Source organism: Maylandia zebra, linkage group LG9, assembly GCF_041146795.1.
Source record: "Maylandia zebra isolate NMK-2024a linkage group LG9, Mzebra_GT3a, whole genome shotgun sequence".
NCBI lineage: Eukaryota > Metazoa > Chordata > Actinopteri > Cichliformes > Cichlidae > Maylandia > Maylandia zebra.
This window is the reverse complement of record NC_135175.1, coordinates 25,680,396-25,694,220: the sequence shown is the minus strand read 5'-3', so window position 1 is coordinate 25,694,220 and position 13,825 is coordinate 25,680,396. Positions and strand designations below refer to the sequence as shown.

Here is a 13,825-nt window from a genome sequence, read left to right as displayed (position 1 = left end):
AATAACATTGGCCCATTTTCCAGTTTAATCGTCAAGACTGAGCAGCTAACAGTTCACTTCATAAAGATTTTCCAACATGCTGTCATTTTATGATGCTTAATAGTCAGGCCACATTTCCTACAGAAGACCTGACCCTCACCTGCCCCCAATGTGTGATATCAGCGGGAGTGCCGGCTTAATAACAGAGGGTAGTTTAGCCCTCTCCTTCTCAAAATAAAGGTGAGATGTGGACAACTTCATTATAGTGTCTGCTGCAGGCAGGGAAAGCCCTGCAGATTAGAGGATCTGCCATGTTGGCCAAACAGACTTAACCACTGTCTGTTGGGAAGGGGCTGAAGGTTGGAGGTGAGCGAGGAAATGAAAAAGCACAAGATTTCTATGTGATTAGATAAATGCCTCTGTAATGCGAGAGAAAGCACAATACACAGTGAAACTTGCAGGTGTGGACAATTTATGGGACTAGCTGCTGGAGAAATGGTCTCATATGTCACAGGTTAGATCAGACAGGATGCGTAAAGTATGACTGAGGGGCTATATGCTCGTTTAACGTAAAGTGTAGTATGGAGTATAGGGAATGTTTATCTGAGAGGATCCTGGAAGTTAAAGATTGTTTGTACATGTCACTCTTGAGTGACATGTACAAACACAAAAACCATAATTTTAAAGTCCACGACTTTAAAATTTAAATCCACTTCAGACGAGTACAGTCAAAGCAATGTTGTGGGTGAACTGAGACATTGTGGAAAAATTGTATTGTTACTTGTTCTAGAGAAATATGCAATATGAATAAATCTGCTCCAAAGGACCATCTGCCAAGTTTAGCTGCAGTAATATTTAGAGCACCAAAACTTTAATATTTATATGTGAAGGACTCACTTCTCATGGAGCAAGTCAGGTTTGTTTTTTGAGGACGATGAAGGGGATGCAAATACAAATACTTAAAATGTGAAAAGTGGAGCAAGCATCTTTGGCCACATTGTTACAAAAATAAACTTTTTAATGGATACTTAGCTTTTCTTAAAATGAAACTATGATGTCAGACTGATAACTGACCCAGATTTAGCATCACCTATCAAATGCATATATATTTGTTTAAAAAATATCCTAAAATCTATAAATCGAAGCCTTTACCATTCCCTGTACCGTTCCACATTCTTCTATTTGACCAGATGTATTGCAGTCTGTCCTTGTGTTTGTTTTCTCGACCTTTTCACTCCTCGTTTTTTCCTCATCAAATCTCCTCCGTCTACACTGCGTCCATTTACCTCACTTCCCATTTCCCCGACTATTCCCCCCTGCATCTCCCCTTCCTGTGGATGTCCCTGCTCAGTAATAAGCTCCTCTCATGTATGACCTCTCCTGTCATTCCCACCACTGGAATCCTCCTTCTCTAATCTCTGCATTACTTTTACATTAATCCCACACTCGGCCGTTGGAGCTCATGTGACACATTGCCATCATAAACCGCTGCTCGAACTGGAATGAATTGGTGTGATGAGGTAAAGCTGACTTAAAATGCTTAAGGCTACCACAGGATTCACCTGTAGCCTGTTGCTTTTCTTTTTCTTCTCCATCCTTAAGTCCCCCAATTTTCCCTCTCAACGCCCCAACTCCTTCAGTGCATTTTCACTCACTCCTGGCCTTCAGCTCACACTCCAAGCCTACTTCCTGTTCCCATGTCTTCCCCAAATCTTCTCAGTCTTCCTCCATCTCCTCTCATCCCTTTCCCCTTGCATTTTCTGCCTCTCTTCATCCACTACCTCCCAGCACCTCCATCCTTCTCCCTCTCCCCTTTGGGCCGCAGTGGGACTGTTGGACTCACGCAGCCACATGCTGAGCTCCTCCAGAGCCAAGCCAGAACAAAGAGCCCATTGAGCCGAGCAGAGACATAATGGGCCGCCTCTGACAGCACCGAAGATGAAGTCATGAGGTCGCCAAACAGTTAATAACGACGACCCCATCCTCCAGCTGCACCAAATGTGCGTGTACAGTTTTGGTGCCGCTGAGAAAAGTGAGAGAAAACGAGGGTGTCTGCAAGCACGCATGACTGAGTTTCCACAGTCTGCAACGCGTGTGTACATATCTTAGAGCATGTGGACGGACAAAAAGCTTTTAAGGGCGTAATGAGATACTCCATGACACCCAAAAATGTGCTCAATCACTGCGTAAATACCACAGAGGAGAGACAAAACCATCAGAGAATTGCACTTTTAGTTTTGGCCTCGCTCCAGCTGCAATGCAGAACACCCACCCCACCACCACCACCACAACCACCTCCCCCCCTTCTTCCTCATTGGAGTCTGTCTGGCGCAAAGTCTGACATGAGACACATCTCCCCGGGACCGGAGCTGTCGCTGCAAGGCCCACACTCTGAACATCATTAGACTCACAGCTCCAGGTGAGATCATGCAGGGTAGCAAAGACCGGAAGATCCAAGTGTATTTGTGTCTGTGCAAAAGCACGCATGCTGGAGATCTGGTTCAAGCATTCATCTCCATGCCACTGAATGACCGTGGCCTATTAAAATGCCTTTACAGGACCACTTGCTTGTCAAGAGGCCTCCGGGCTGAGTTGTGCGCGGGATAGGGGAGGGAGGCAGAGCGGGCGGGAGGCGGGAATGGTGAAAGACAGCTATGCAATTGATTAACATTAGAAGGACTTGCTCAAGTTCAAATTGCACGACCTCCTCTGCTGTAAGCTACAGACGTTTGTTTCCCCGCAAGTAGAAAGCTTCTTTCAAACCCTGTCTGTGCTACACATCTGAGTTCAATTCTCCGCATGCCCTCACTCTGAAAATCAATTCCTCCTCCTCTCCTCTGCTCTTTTCCTCCAGGTCTGCGAACAGACCAGGGCGAAGGGATTACACTGTCCCTCCCCAGATCCGAGCAAGACAACAAATGGTTCTTATCAACTGACACCCCCTCTGCCGTCCAGAAAGAAAAGGCAGAAAAACTGGCCAAGCCGCTTCAGCACGGATGTGTTCTCTGGGTTCTGTCTGCCAATCGTGGCAACTCTTTTCACACTTAAAGCCTGAGCTATTTACGAGAGCCCTGGGAGAATACGTGCACAGCACCGGAGGGTGGGAAGAACTGAGGGGAGAGAGTTGCTGCTTCTCAACCTCTGCTTCTAATCAATCACCAGAAATCACTGCCATGGTTTATGGCCTTTGATCCTAGCTCCTCTTTCGCACTGGAAGGGAGAGAGTTGGGCAGAGAAAGGGGAGGGAAAGCACAGGGAAGGGTGAGAGTCAAGGCCCAGAGGGTGTAGAGGTCAGGGGAGAGAGATTAGGGAGTACAGAGCCTTTTGCGCTCTCAAATCTGAAAGCATGTCTTGATTTAATCCAGTGAGTTTAGAGCGCAGAGCAGCAAATGGCCTGGAAATATCTTTCATGCAAAAAGCTAATTATAAAAGGCAGTAAGTACCTCACAAAGGTAAAAAATATAAAATATATTTAAAAAAAACTGACTCTAGCTCTTTGTGCACATAACATATGATTTCACAACTCTATAATATATTAATAATTTTATATTTTTTGGCTTATTTATGTATTTATTTTGCAGAAAACAAAGAATCCACAGGTTATTCATAAGCCAACTAGCTGGTATTATTTCTGAAAATGTTTCACTGTGCATAATAAATACATCTTTGTAAATAAAATCAAACTATACAGACAATATCGAAGCCTATTTTTCTTTTATATAAAATCCAACCCTGGTGGCAAGGCCACTAGTTGCCCCTTCATCCAAAGAGAAGAGAGCAAACAAACCAAACAGAGAAAAACACGCCACAATAAATCCTCCCGGTCGGGTCGTGACACTCCTGCTTTGTTCCTCCTGGCAGGTGGGAGGCCACTGATGCCTCCCGACAAATGGGCAGAATGGTAGAATAATCAACTACTGTTTCCCCACTTTATTGGTTTATGGGTTTACGGGTTTACGAGGCCGCCGGCCTCGCTCTCTGAGGGGAGCAGCAGGAGCCAGCAGGACCTTAGATACAGCAGATTGAAGCTGGTCAATACGCACCAATCCTCTCTCATGAGACAAGCTGATCTGTCATTAAACGGCTGGTCATTGGTTTAGACTTGCATGACCTTTGACCCCTGGGCCTTTCTGGTAAAAATGACCTCGGGTTTGTTTTTGTTTTTTTAAGGAGCCGCTGTGACACGAACTCTCACAACATATTAAAAATCTAAGACTTGAGATGTATGCATGCCATGAATTCGAAATCATTTAACTACAATTTGTTTTAGTATCTAAAGATACACACACATAAAAAAATACCCCACAGAATTCAGCATCATTGCTGAAAGACAACATTAACGTTAAAAACAATACTGAGATTTTTAACAAAAGCTGAGATTGCCAAACTTACTCGAAGATAAGGAAAAGGGGTAACCTTATCTAATACGGTTTGCAGACTTCCTGGTTTAGACTATTGCTGTGCATTCACTCAGTTTCCTTTGCAAATCGGTAAAAACATGTGGCTTATTCAGAGATGCTTCTATTGATTATCATTTCCTGTTTTTGTTTTTTGCCCTGTCTCTTGTCTTTGTGGTGGATCTCAGCAGTTGCTATATTAAGTCCAGTGTTGTTGTAACAGCTGGCTAGCACAAAAAGAAGATCTACATTGTAATTAAGTTGATTTTTGTTCTATCTACAACAAGTAGCACTAAGTGGAAAAAAAAAAAAAAGATGCAATTCCACTACAGCTAAATTGTGGTGGCACCACTGCAGTGTTCAGAAGTCTTGAGGCGGCGGCTTATATGCATCCTCCAGCAGTGAGGGAGCAGCGAAGCCCCAGCAGGCAGATCTGGGCAGGCAGAAGTGTGCCAGACGAGAGAGGCCAGGCAACGCTGGAGTGGGTTGGGCTGCTGAGGTTCCCCTCCGCCCTGAGTAGCAGCGAGGCTAAGCTAATCCTGCGCCTCAGGCCCCTGTGAGGTGGCTCTGCCAAAGACTGTCCTCCTGCTGCTGCAGGAAATTGCCTTCAGTGCGGAAGTCCATGAAATGGCTATGGCTCACCAGTGAAGGCAAAGCACATCCGCCTCGTGTGCACATGGTGATTTTACAATTCTACAGGTAGCTTCAATATTTATCTTTGAAAGCTCATAATGTACTATCATAAAAGAGCATGCTATGGTTACATTTTGTCACCTTCTATGTATACCTTCTAATTCTAACACAATGTGTTTTTATGCATTTCTATGTATTATGCATGTAGCATACAGCGGTCGTTTGACACTTAAAGCCACTTTTCCTGTGTGGGGCTGCATGTCAGGGTCTATAACGCCTCCTCCATTGTGCTGTTTGACCCACGGGCCAGGCAGCGCTCCCATGAGGTCCCTTATCCCTCCATCAGTTCTTTCTCATTAGCTCCCACAGGCAGAGCCCCCAGCAGGATAACATGAAGAGGCCCCTGCCTTCCTCTTTGGTCCCCATAAAAAAAACATATAGCACAAATACAGATGACACAGATCACCTTTTAGGAAAAGAAAAAAAAACAACAGTTCAAGAAAACAGCACTTAAAATATTTAAGGAATCAATCCTCCCGTTAGATCTCCTCATTATGCTGAGTCATCTGATAACAGTTATAGTCAGGCTGTGTTTGAGTGTTCCTATTAAATTTATGCATTCATGAATAACTTTCCTTTATGGTAGGTATTGTTCTTTTTGTGTGTGTGTGTGTGAGTTTGTGTGTGTGTGTGTGTGGGGGGGGGGGGGGGGGGGATAAGCAGCAGGGACAAAAAAGTGGAAAGCAGAGGTGACAGCATGAGGAGGGAGGAGGAGGGGGAGGAGATGGGGCAGGACACAGTGGAGAAACAGTTGATTATGAGTCCCATCAAGTGATCAATGATTTCATTAATAAGACGGATCATGCGGCTGTCATAGCTGTGACAAGGGCTGAGGGATGATCCGCTCCCAGTGCTCCATTTCAAGCCTCCCTCCCTCCCTGTCCTTCCAATATTGCCTCCCTCTGCCAACGACAAGGGAACGCCAAGGAAAGAAAAAAAAGGGGGGCTGGGTGTTCGTGGGGATGGAGGGAGGAGGGGGTTAGTCATGAGGGAGGGAGCAAATGGAGAGGGGGGAGAAGAGGGAGGAAGAAAAGTGAAAATCCATTTTGAAACCCATTTTCAATTAGGGGTCCACAAGCTGTTATCACAGGTGTCCCAGAATGGGGGCCCGTAAGTGAAAATGTCTCCTATCCGTTTCTGAAATGAAACCTTATCTGGGAGGCACAAAGATGGCGGGGACAGCGTATCTGTAAATTACTTTCCATCCCTGCTGTTAACGGGAACTTTATTTCTGTCAGATGACATTCCCCTCTATTTACTGTTGATCATTTAAATGGCTGCCTAAAAAGAAGGAGGCCCCTCACTCTTCCTCTATCACCCCCCCTCCTCACCCATCTCTCTGTATCATTCAACCTTGTCTGCCCATCTCAAGATTTTTTTCCTTTTTTTTCAGTGTAGTCAAGTGCTCCTTTTCTTCTTTAAACACTTTAGCCACGCTCTCCATTTGCTTGGGGATTTCTGCAGTAACCTACACGAAAGCCTAACATTTGTTGCCCTTTAAGGCTTAACTTGTTTGCCTTCTGAGACCCTCACTCTCTCACCCTTTTAAGCACGCCCATTAAAGCATCCCAACTCGCCCACTTAATAACATGCTTTGCAGAGGCTCTGCAGTCGAAGCGGCGTTCAATGACAATCTTCTAAACTGAGCCCGCTTTTTCAATTCCCATCCTATTATTTACACTCGCTCCCTCTCCTTCCCTGGATCGGCAGCACTCATATCATAAACGTCCAACCAACCAGAAACTTTTACTATTCTTTTTCTCCTTTGCAAATAACCAGTCCTTTAGCTCCCCCACCCTGTTATTTATTTATTTATTTTATTAGCAAATTATCCCATGACGACAGGATTTATCCAACCAAGGAGCATGGACATCTTTTTTTTAATCGTAGGACCTAACAAAAGAATCAAGGGACTTTGTGGTCCACCTGCCTGCTGAATGATGAGGATTGGCGGGGAGAGACACCCCCACCCCCCTTCATCCCCACCCCCCCTCATCTCCAAACCCCTCCTAAAGAGCACCAATCACAGCATTGTTGTGGCACAGTCGGCTCTTTTGAGCTGTCACTGCTAAAAGGAGGGGACACAGAGATGAATGGTACACAGGATGAAGCCACCATTTAGCTAACCATGTGGGAACGCTCTACCAAGACTCAATAATTACTCCGGGGCCTGTTCATCCCGGACAAACCCAACTATGGAGAAGAGAGCAAAGGAGCAAGGAATGCTTAAGTTGGAAATTATCGCTGCAGTGCACACGAAGGGAGGATTTTGCAGCTTAAGGTTATCATCACTAATAAGCTCTGATCAGATCAATACCCGTTTCCGAGCTGATTCACGGTCACAGAAGACGTCTGTGCTTCCTGGTAGCAGAGATATCTTTGGAAACATGCGCACTAACCAGTCCACCTGCCCTCCCTAATTGTTTTCCACTTTTCACAACTTATCATAGCACGCTATTGCCAGGCACTCCGTGGGGGTTTCTGCTGTGCTGAGATCAGGGGCCGCTACTCTGCCTGACGGGGGGAAATATTTTGCCGGCCCTTCATAAGATGAACCAGTCACTGGGGTTCCACAGCTGCTCACAATTACCTTTTGTTTGGATGGATGCATTGGGGCAAGGGCTACGAGGGTTAAAGTTGAGGCGAGTGTAGGGTTACACCTGATAAGAGGTTATGAGTTCTGGGGCCGAATGGGGAATGTGCTGTAATTATAACCACACAAAGAATGTGTAAGCTATCTTATGATTCAAAGAGAGAGATTGAGATCTAAAAGGGACCTTTCTCTACAGATAAGTATCATCCCTCCCCTCGTCAAGTGAGTTATGGGACTACTGTATTTTAGGGAGTGCAAAGTCGTAGCACGCCCTGTGACGTGGCAAACGGGAGATTTTTAAGACAAAGCTTGCGCCGTTTAGAGCTGTAATTATCAGCACATTACTAAGAAAAATCCACAATCACGGTTCCAAATTACAGCCATGCTTTTTCCGTAGTAAACTTTTTCTTACTGTCCCTTTAATGAATGAAACAGAGCCAGCCATCTGGGAATGAGTAAGAGTGAGAGTGTTCCCAAGATGCTTCAGGATGCATTAGCTTACCTACTTCCTGTGATAACTTCCATATGGAGAGCAAGTCACAGCGACTTATTTACCCCTTCCTAGACTGTTTGTCTTCCGTTCACACTTGGAATGATCATGTTTGACATCAGCAGAATGAAGAGGAAGTCACAAAACACTCTATCAGGCCACCAGCTCTGCCTCCGAGAGTCAAATCTCCATACCCCCAAAAACCTTCCAAATCCTCTCACTGCTAATGAGCGCAGCTGCAGCTTAGGCCATGGTGATCTCAGCTCCGATTTTGTTATGACTTTCATTTGAACAAAAGAAAAAGTCTAATATTTCTACTCCAAGGCTCAGAACTGGGAATGAAAGGCTGAATGACGACAAGCTTAATTAAGCGCAAGCTCCGTGCAGCTTTTAATAGCAAGTGTTAAAGACATTGCTAAGTAAACATGTCAAAGTTGCTACCAGTGAGCATTGTATTTGACTCACTGTTAGCCATGAAAATAAAGAAAGAGTTATGTCAAAAAAACAGTGGGTGTCTAAATCTTTAGATGGTCGTTTAAGTCCTATAATACTCGTTGGACTGCCGGTTAGTTCAGTGGCCCTACAGCTCGAACATGTTGAGTGATGGTCGCTGATACATATAGACTGTAGATAGAAGATGGATGTAGACACCATCACGTCACCCTTTGTGGACTTTATTGTGACCTTGCAGCAGTCATTGTTGTGATTTCATGGACCAATATGTGATCGTATGTCTTTGTTATTAGCTAGTACAAGCTAGCTTGTTAGCAAAGTGCATCCATTGCCTGAAAGGATGCATCACACAGAAACAGATACCTGCTAACTAATGCTAAGTTAGATACAAATAAAATACATGCATAAAAACTGGAACACTGACTACTTTGTTGGCCTGTTAGTACAAGTAGCTTCATTTATGACTAGCAGACAGGTAGCGGTTACATAGTGGCCTAGCGGGAAAGTGGTAAAGAAATCAAATATGGGAGTGAAAACAAAAGTCATCCAAAGGTTTTGCACCGTCAAAGGCAGCTGCGGGTGCCTTTGGTTTCAGACTATAATACTGGACCTTTTTTTCTACGAAGGTTTGAACTTTGAGAGTATTTAAACAAGAGAGAAAAGCGTGAAAATGTTCATGCCTGTCTGAGAAAAGTTTATAAAGTGTGTAGTGAGGGGTTTTACAGCCTTAAAACATCATTCCTGTAGCACTTCACTTCCTGCGGCGCATGCATTGTAATGTAAATTTTGCTGACAAGTCTGCAAAGTCATAAAAAACAGACATCTTCACAGACCCTCATGCTAACTATCTGATGATGAAATGTCCATCATGCAGACCCAAGTGGATCCTATTGGATCCTAGTGAACTTGTGGATGCGGAAAGCATAATCCCAGTATAAGTATTCAAAATGTTAGGCCGTGACACAATTAGAACCAAACCCAACGCTTGCAGTACCTTTTGATACAAACATTCAGAGGTTCTTGTTTCTTTAAGTGTAGTGTATGTAATGAGGCTGCCTGTCAGCAGCAGTCCATTTTAAGTATATGCACTGCCACACTATGCCTATGACTTAAATGACTTCTTAATAAGGAAGTTTATATTTAAGTTCATCAATCATTTTGGGGTTGTTTGTTTTGTTTTTTTACCTTTACCGGGGCATCAAATTTATTATTGAGAACCAAATTTCTCTTTTCCCAAGTACATCCATATTTCTGCTGTAAAACCCGGTCTTGTAAGTCTAAGACAACTGTAAACCAGTTACAGTTTGGAGCTGGTGGCTATTTTTGGAACTGCAGGCTTTGGCACTTAATTTTTCAGCCAGGAAGTGACATATTGTAACCAAACTCACAGAGGTCTGAAATTCATCTGACCAAAAAATGCTGAATAACAAAAGCTTTTGTGACTCTAGCAAAATAAAACATGAAAATGGATAGGAAATTTTCATTCAGTAGTATGTTCATGCACACATTAGGATAGCATTTGTTATCTGATCTGGTTAACCTGAATGCACTTTTTATTTTCAGTCGTCCCAGCTGAAAAAACAACACCTTAATATAAGTTGTGTGCATTGCATTCCTTCAATTGTGGACTTTTATTACTCAAAGAGTAATCTGACTAATGGGGCGGCTTGTGGCTATATTACGAAAGATCAAAAGGTTATTGGCACAAATTACTGCAGCTCAGTTAGAGGTGACTTGTACCGTTTGAGGTGGTGCTGGAGGCCACTGCTTTCTCACTGATGTCACTTCGTGCTAATGAGCCCTTGGTAGCCACGATGGTCTCCACCCTCTTCTTCTTCTCAGCTGCTGAACTGGCCTGGGACTGGGTTTCCATGACGATTGTTCATTCCTCAAGACCTCATGGAGACGGGATAACTAATGGAGAAAAAACAGAAGATAAACCCGGTGAATGCAAAGATTAAGTTTATATTTAGAAGATTAATAAGTTAGCAATAAGTTTACTTTTTCTAATGTTATCTGTAGAATGCTTCAGAAATAGACTGTGAACCCTGTGAGGAAAACTTCAGATCCAGTCCTCCCTTTTCATGGTGCCCAGAGCACACTGAGGGTCAATCCAGGAGCTCACACTGATTTATTTTAACTCAAACCTGCTGGGCTCTGATCTGCTTGTCAGGGGCCTGATTTCCTTCCTCGCTAACTGCGGTTAAATATCCAAAACCAAAATTTAGTGCGACTGTTTTCAGCTGTCACGCTAAACTTCTGACATCTTGTCAAAAACACAACAACTCTATAAACAGAGTGCGGCAGGACATCCCGACTAGGTTTTATATCTCAGAATAGAAGTAAAGGCAGCTTGTGGATATACTGATAATCCCACTCTAGCAGTCTTTCCAAAGAGAAAGGAGAAACCTTAAGGGGATACCACAGAGAGAGAAACATTCACAGTCCTGAAAAAACAAGGGTTGTTTGAAGGCCCTTTTGGGAATATCATGGTGCCGGGCAATTTTTCTTTCAAAGAATAAAGGTGGTTCAAGTTAATACTGTCTGTGGGTTTAGAAGGGGTTCAGCCAACAGTCTAGCAGACATGCTGCTCAGTTCAGCACCTCAGAGGCTGTCTACAAGCTCAACTGTATCTAGGTCATGGAGGTCTCTGATTATGGAGACAACATGGTGATACACCACAACCACTCATTTACACAAAGTATAGGACAGTTTCATTTGGTCCGTTACAAAGCCTTTACTTAGACCCCGTAATTCTTGGATAATTACTGGAAATATTTAGTCTGACTGATTTTCTTTACAATAAAGAGCAGCTAATTACCCAACTGTACTATTTAATTGTCCTCCTCTCTGTAAACACGCATGGATACAAAGGCAGTAAAGTCAGCTGTGATGCAAAGAGAGTAGTGCTGCTCAAAGAAAGAGGGGGGCGAGCTGATTTTTACCAACTCCCCAAGGAAGGAAGGCAAGGGGGAAGTGGTGAGGGGTAAACTTCAGACAAACACTGTGCGCTTTGTTTGTTTTTTTCCCCACCCCCTGAAAAACCAGAGTCTGTCATCCATTCTGACCCGACAACAACATCTGTAAGCAATTGCTGCCTTACAAAAAAAAAGGAGAGGAAAAAAACACAATGCAATTACACCACTACCAATCAAAACAGAATTAAACAAGAGCTTGTCCTCTAATCACTCCCACATGAATACATGCGTAGCCGTCATCTCCAACCAAAGACATTTTTGTCCTACTTGAACTGATATCATCTCAAATCACTGCTGCATGTGTTTGATAGAGTGAATGCTTTCATTTCTGGGGTGGGGGTTAAGCAGCCTGAGCGAGTTATAATCATTAGAGCGTGTGCAATACATGTACAGTGCTATGACAAGGTATGTTCCTCTTTCCTGATTTCTTAGTTCTTTACATATTCGTCACACTTATGTGTTTCAGATCGTCAAGCAACGTTTTATATTAAGTAACTTAAGTAAAAATTCAGGTTTTAGATGATGATGATTTTATCCAAACCAAACTGGCTCTGTGTGAAAAAGTAATTGCCCCCTAAACCTAATAACTGGTTGTGCCACCCTTGGCAGCAAGAACTGCAATCAAGAATTACGTTAACTGGCAATGAGTCTTTCACATTACCGTGGAGTAATTTTGGTCCGCTGTTCTTTGTAGAATTGTTTTAATCAGCCACATTAGAGGGTTTTGAGCATGAACAGCTCGTTTTGAGGTTGTGCCAAAGGATCTCAATCTGATTTAACTCAAACTCTCCTGAGGTCACTCCAAAAACTTCACTTTGTTCTGTTTTTTTTGTTTGTTTTTTGTGATATTCAGAGGTGGACTAATCTAAATGCTCTTGAGCTTTCGAGACACAAACTGCTGGCCGGATATTCTCCGGGAGCAGAATCCATGTTTCCATCAATTACAGGAAGTCCTGAAGCAGCAAAGCAGCACCAGGCCATCACACTACCACCACCATGTTTGATTGTTGGTGTGATAATATTTTTTATTAAATGCTGTGTTAGTTTGATCCCAAATGGAGTGGAATCAAAACCTTCCAACGAGTTCAGCGTTCGTCTTGTCATTCCACAGAACATTTTCCCACATTTTTCTTGGAAATCATCAAGATGTTTTTGGCAGACTTCGTGTTTGTTTTTGTCAGCAGTGGTTGTTTCTCTGGAATCTCCCATGGATGCCATTTTTTCCCCAGTTTCTTTCTTATTGAATCATGAACTTTGACCTTAACTGAGAGACGTGAGGCCTGCAGTTTGTTAGATGTTGTTCTTGGTTCTTTTGTGACCTCCTGGTTGAGTCGTCGATATTAAATTTTGGTAGGTTTCACCATTGTTTCAAGTTTTCTTCATTTGTGAAGTATACTTGAGAGCCATGATGTTATGATTTTTGAGATCTTTTAAACAACTTTACTTTCTCACACAGGTTCTGTTTAAATGAGTTCTTGATCAACAGGTGTGGGGTTAATCAGGTCTGAGACTGGCTAGTGAATTTGAAGTCTTTCTTTCTAAAAAATGTGGTTAATCTCACTTAATTCATGATTTAACAAAGTGAGATAATTACTTTTTCACATAAGCTCAGGTAGGTTTGGACAGAAAAAACAGTATTTTGTATTTACTCAGGTTATCTTCGTCGAATATAAAATTTGTTTGTTGATCTGAAACATTTAAGTGTGAGAACTGTGCAAAAGACATCAGGAAGGGGCAAGTACTTTTTCGTGGCACTGTGCATTCATATTAAGTTCGTGGGTGCCACTCGTTCACTTCATCAGCATAAAGTCAAACAAGAGCACGGTGAGAGAAAACTTCACCATTGCCCCGGTGAAACTGTCATTACATCATCTGTACAGCTGAACTTGGGTAAAATCAGTGAAGGAGAAAAGAACAAGAGGAGTCCTGAGCTCCCGACATGCTCGTGTGCCTAGCTCACATAAACATGTGTGTATTCCTATCACACCCCAGGTGAGTCAGACCAAAGCAAATGAGCTGAAAGTGCAGTAAATATGAGGTTCTGGATTGGGGATCATACCAGAAGGGGGGTGGCTGAGGAGAAAGCGGGGCATTCCACTGGTCGGGCAAATATTCACAAGTCCAAGCCACTGAAGCGTGTCTGACGGGCCTTTTGTGCTCCACAAGGCAGGCCACAGTTCCAAAGCAGCAATTAAAAGCAGGACCTTTTCACCCATAATCCCTCTGACCTGGACGCCCACAC

At 43.4% G+C, this 13,825-nt stretch overlaps 1 protein-coding gene across 1 annotated transcript in view; it reads right to left on the bottom strand.

Annotated features, from left to right (window-relative positions):
- The window catches only part of gli3 (GLI family zinc finger 3), a 98,220-nt gene that overhangs the window by 70,148 nt on the left and 14,247 nt on the right, over window positions 1-13,825 (bottom strand). The window contains exon 2 of the mRNA XM_004551935.3: window positions 10,346-10,519. Within this exon, the coding sequence (XP_004551992.2) occupies window positions 10,346-10,478 (133 nt within the window). The 5' untranslated portion in view covers window positions 10,479-10,519. The remainder of the gene's footprint in view (window positions 1-10,345; window positions 10,520-13,825) is intronic.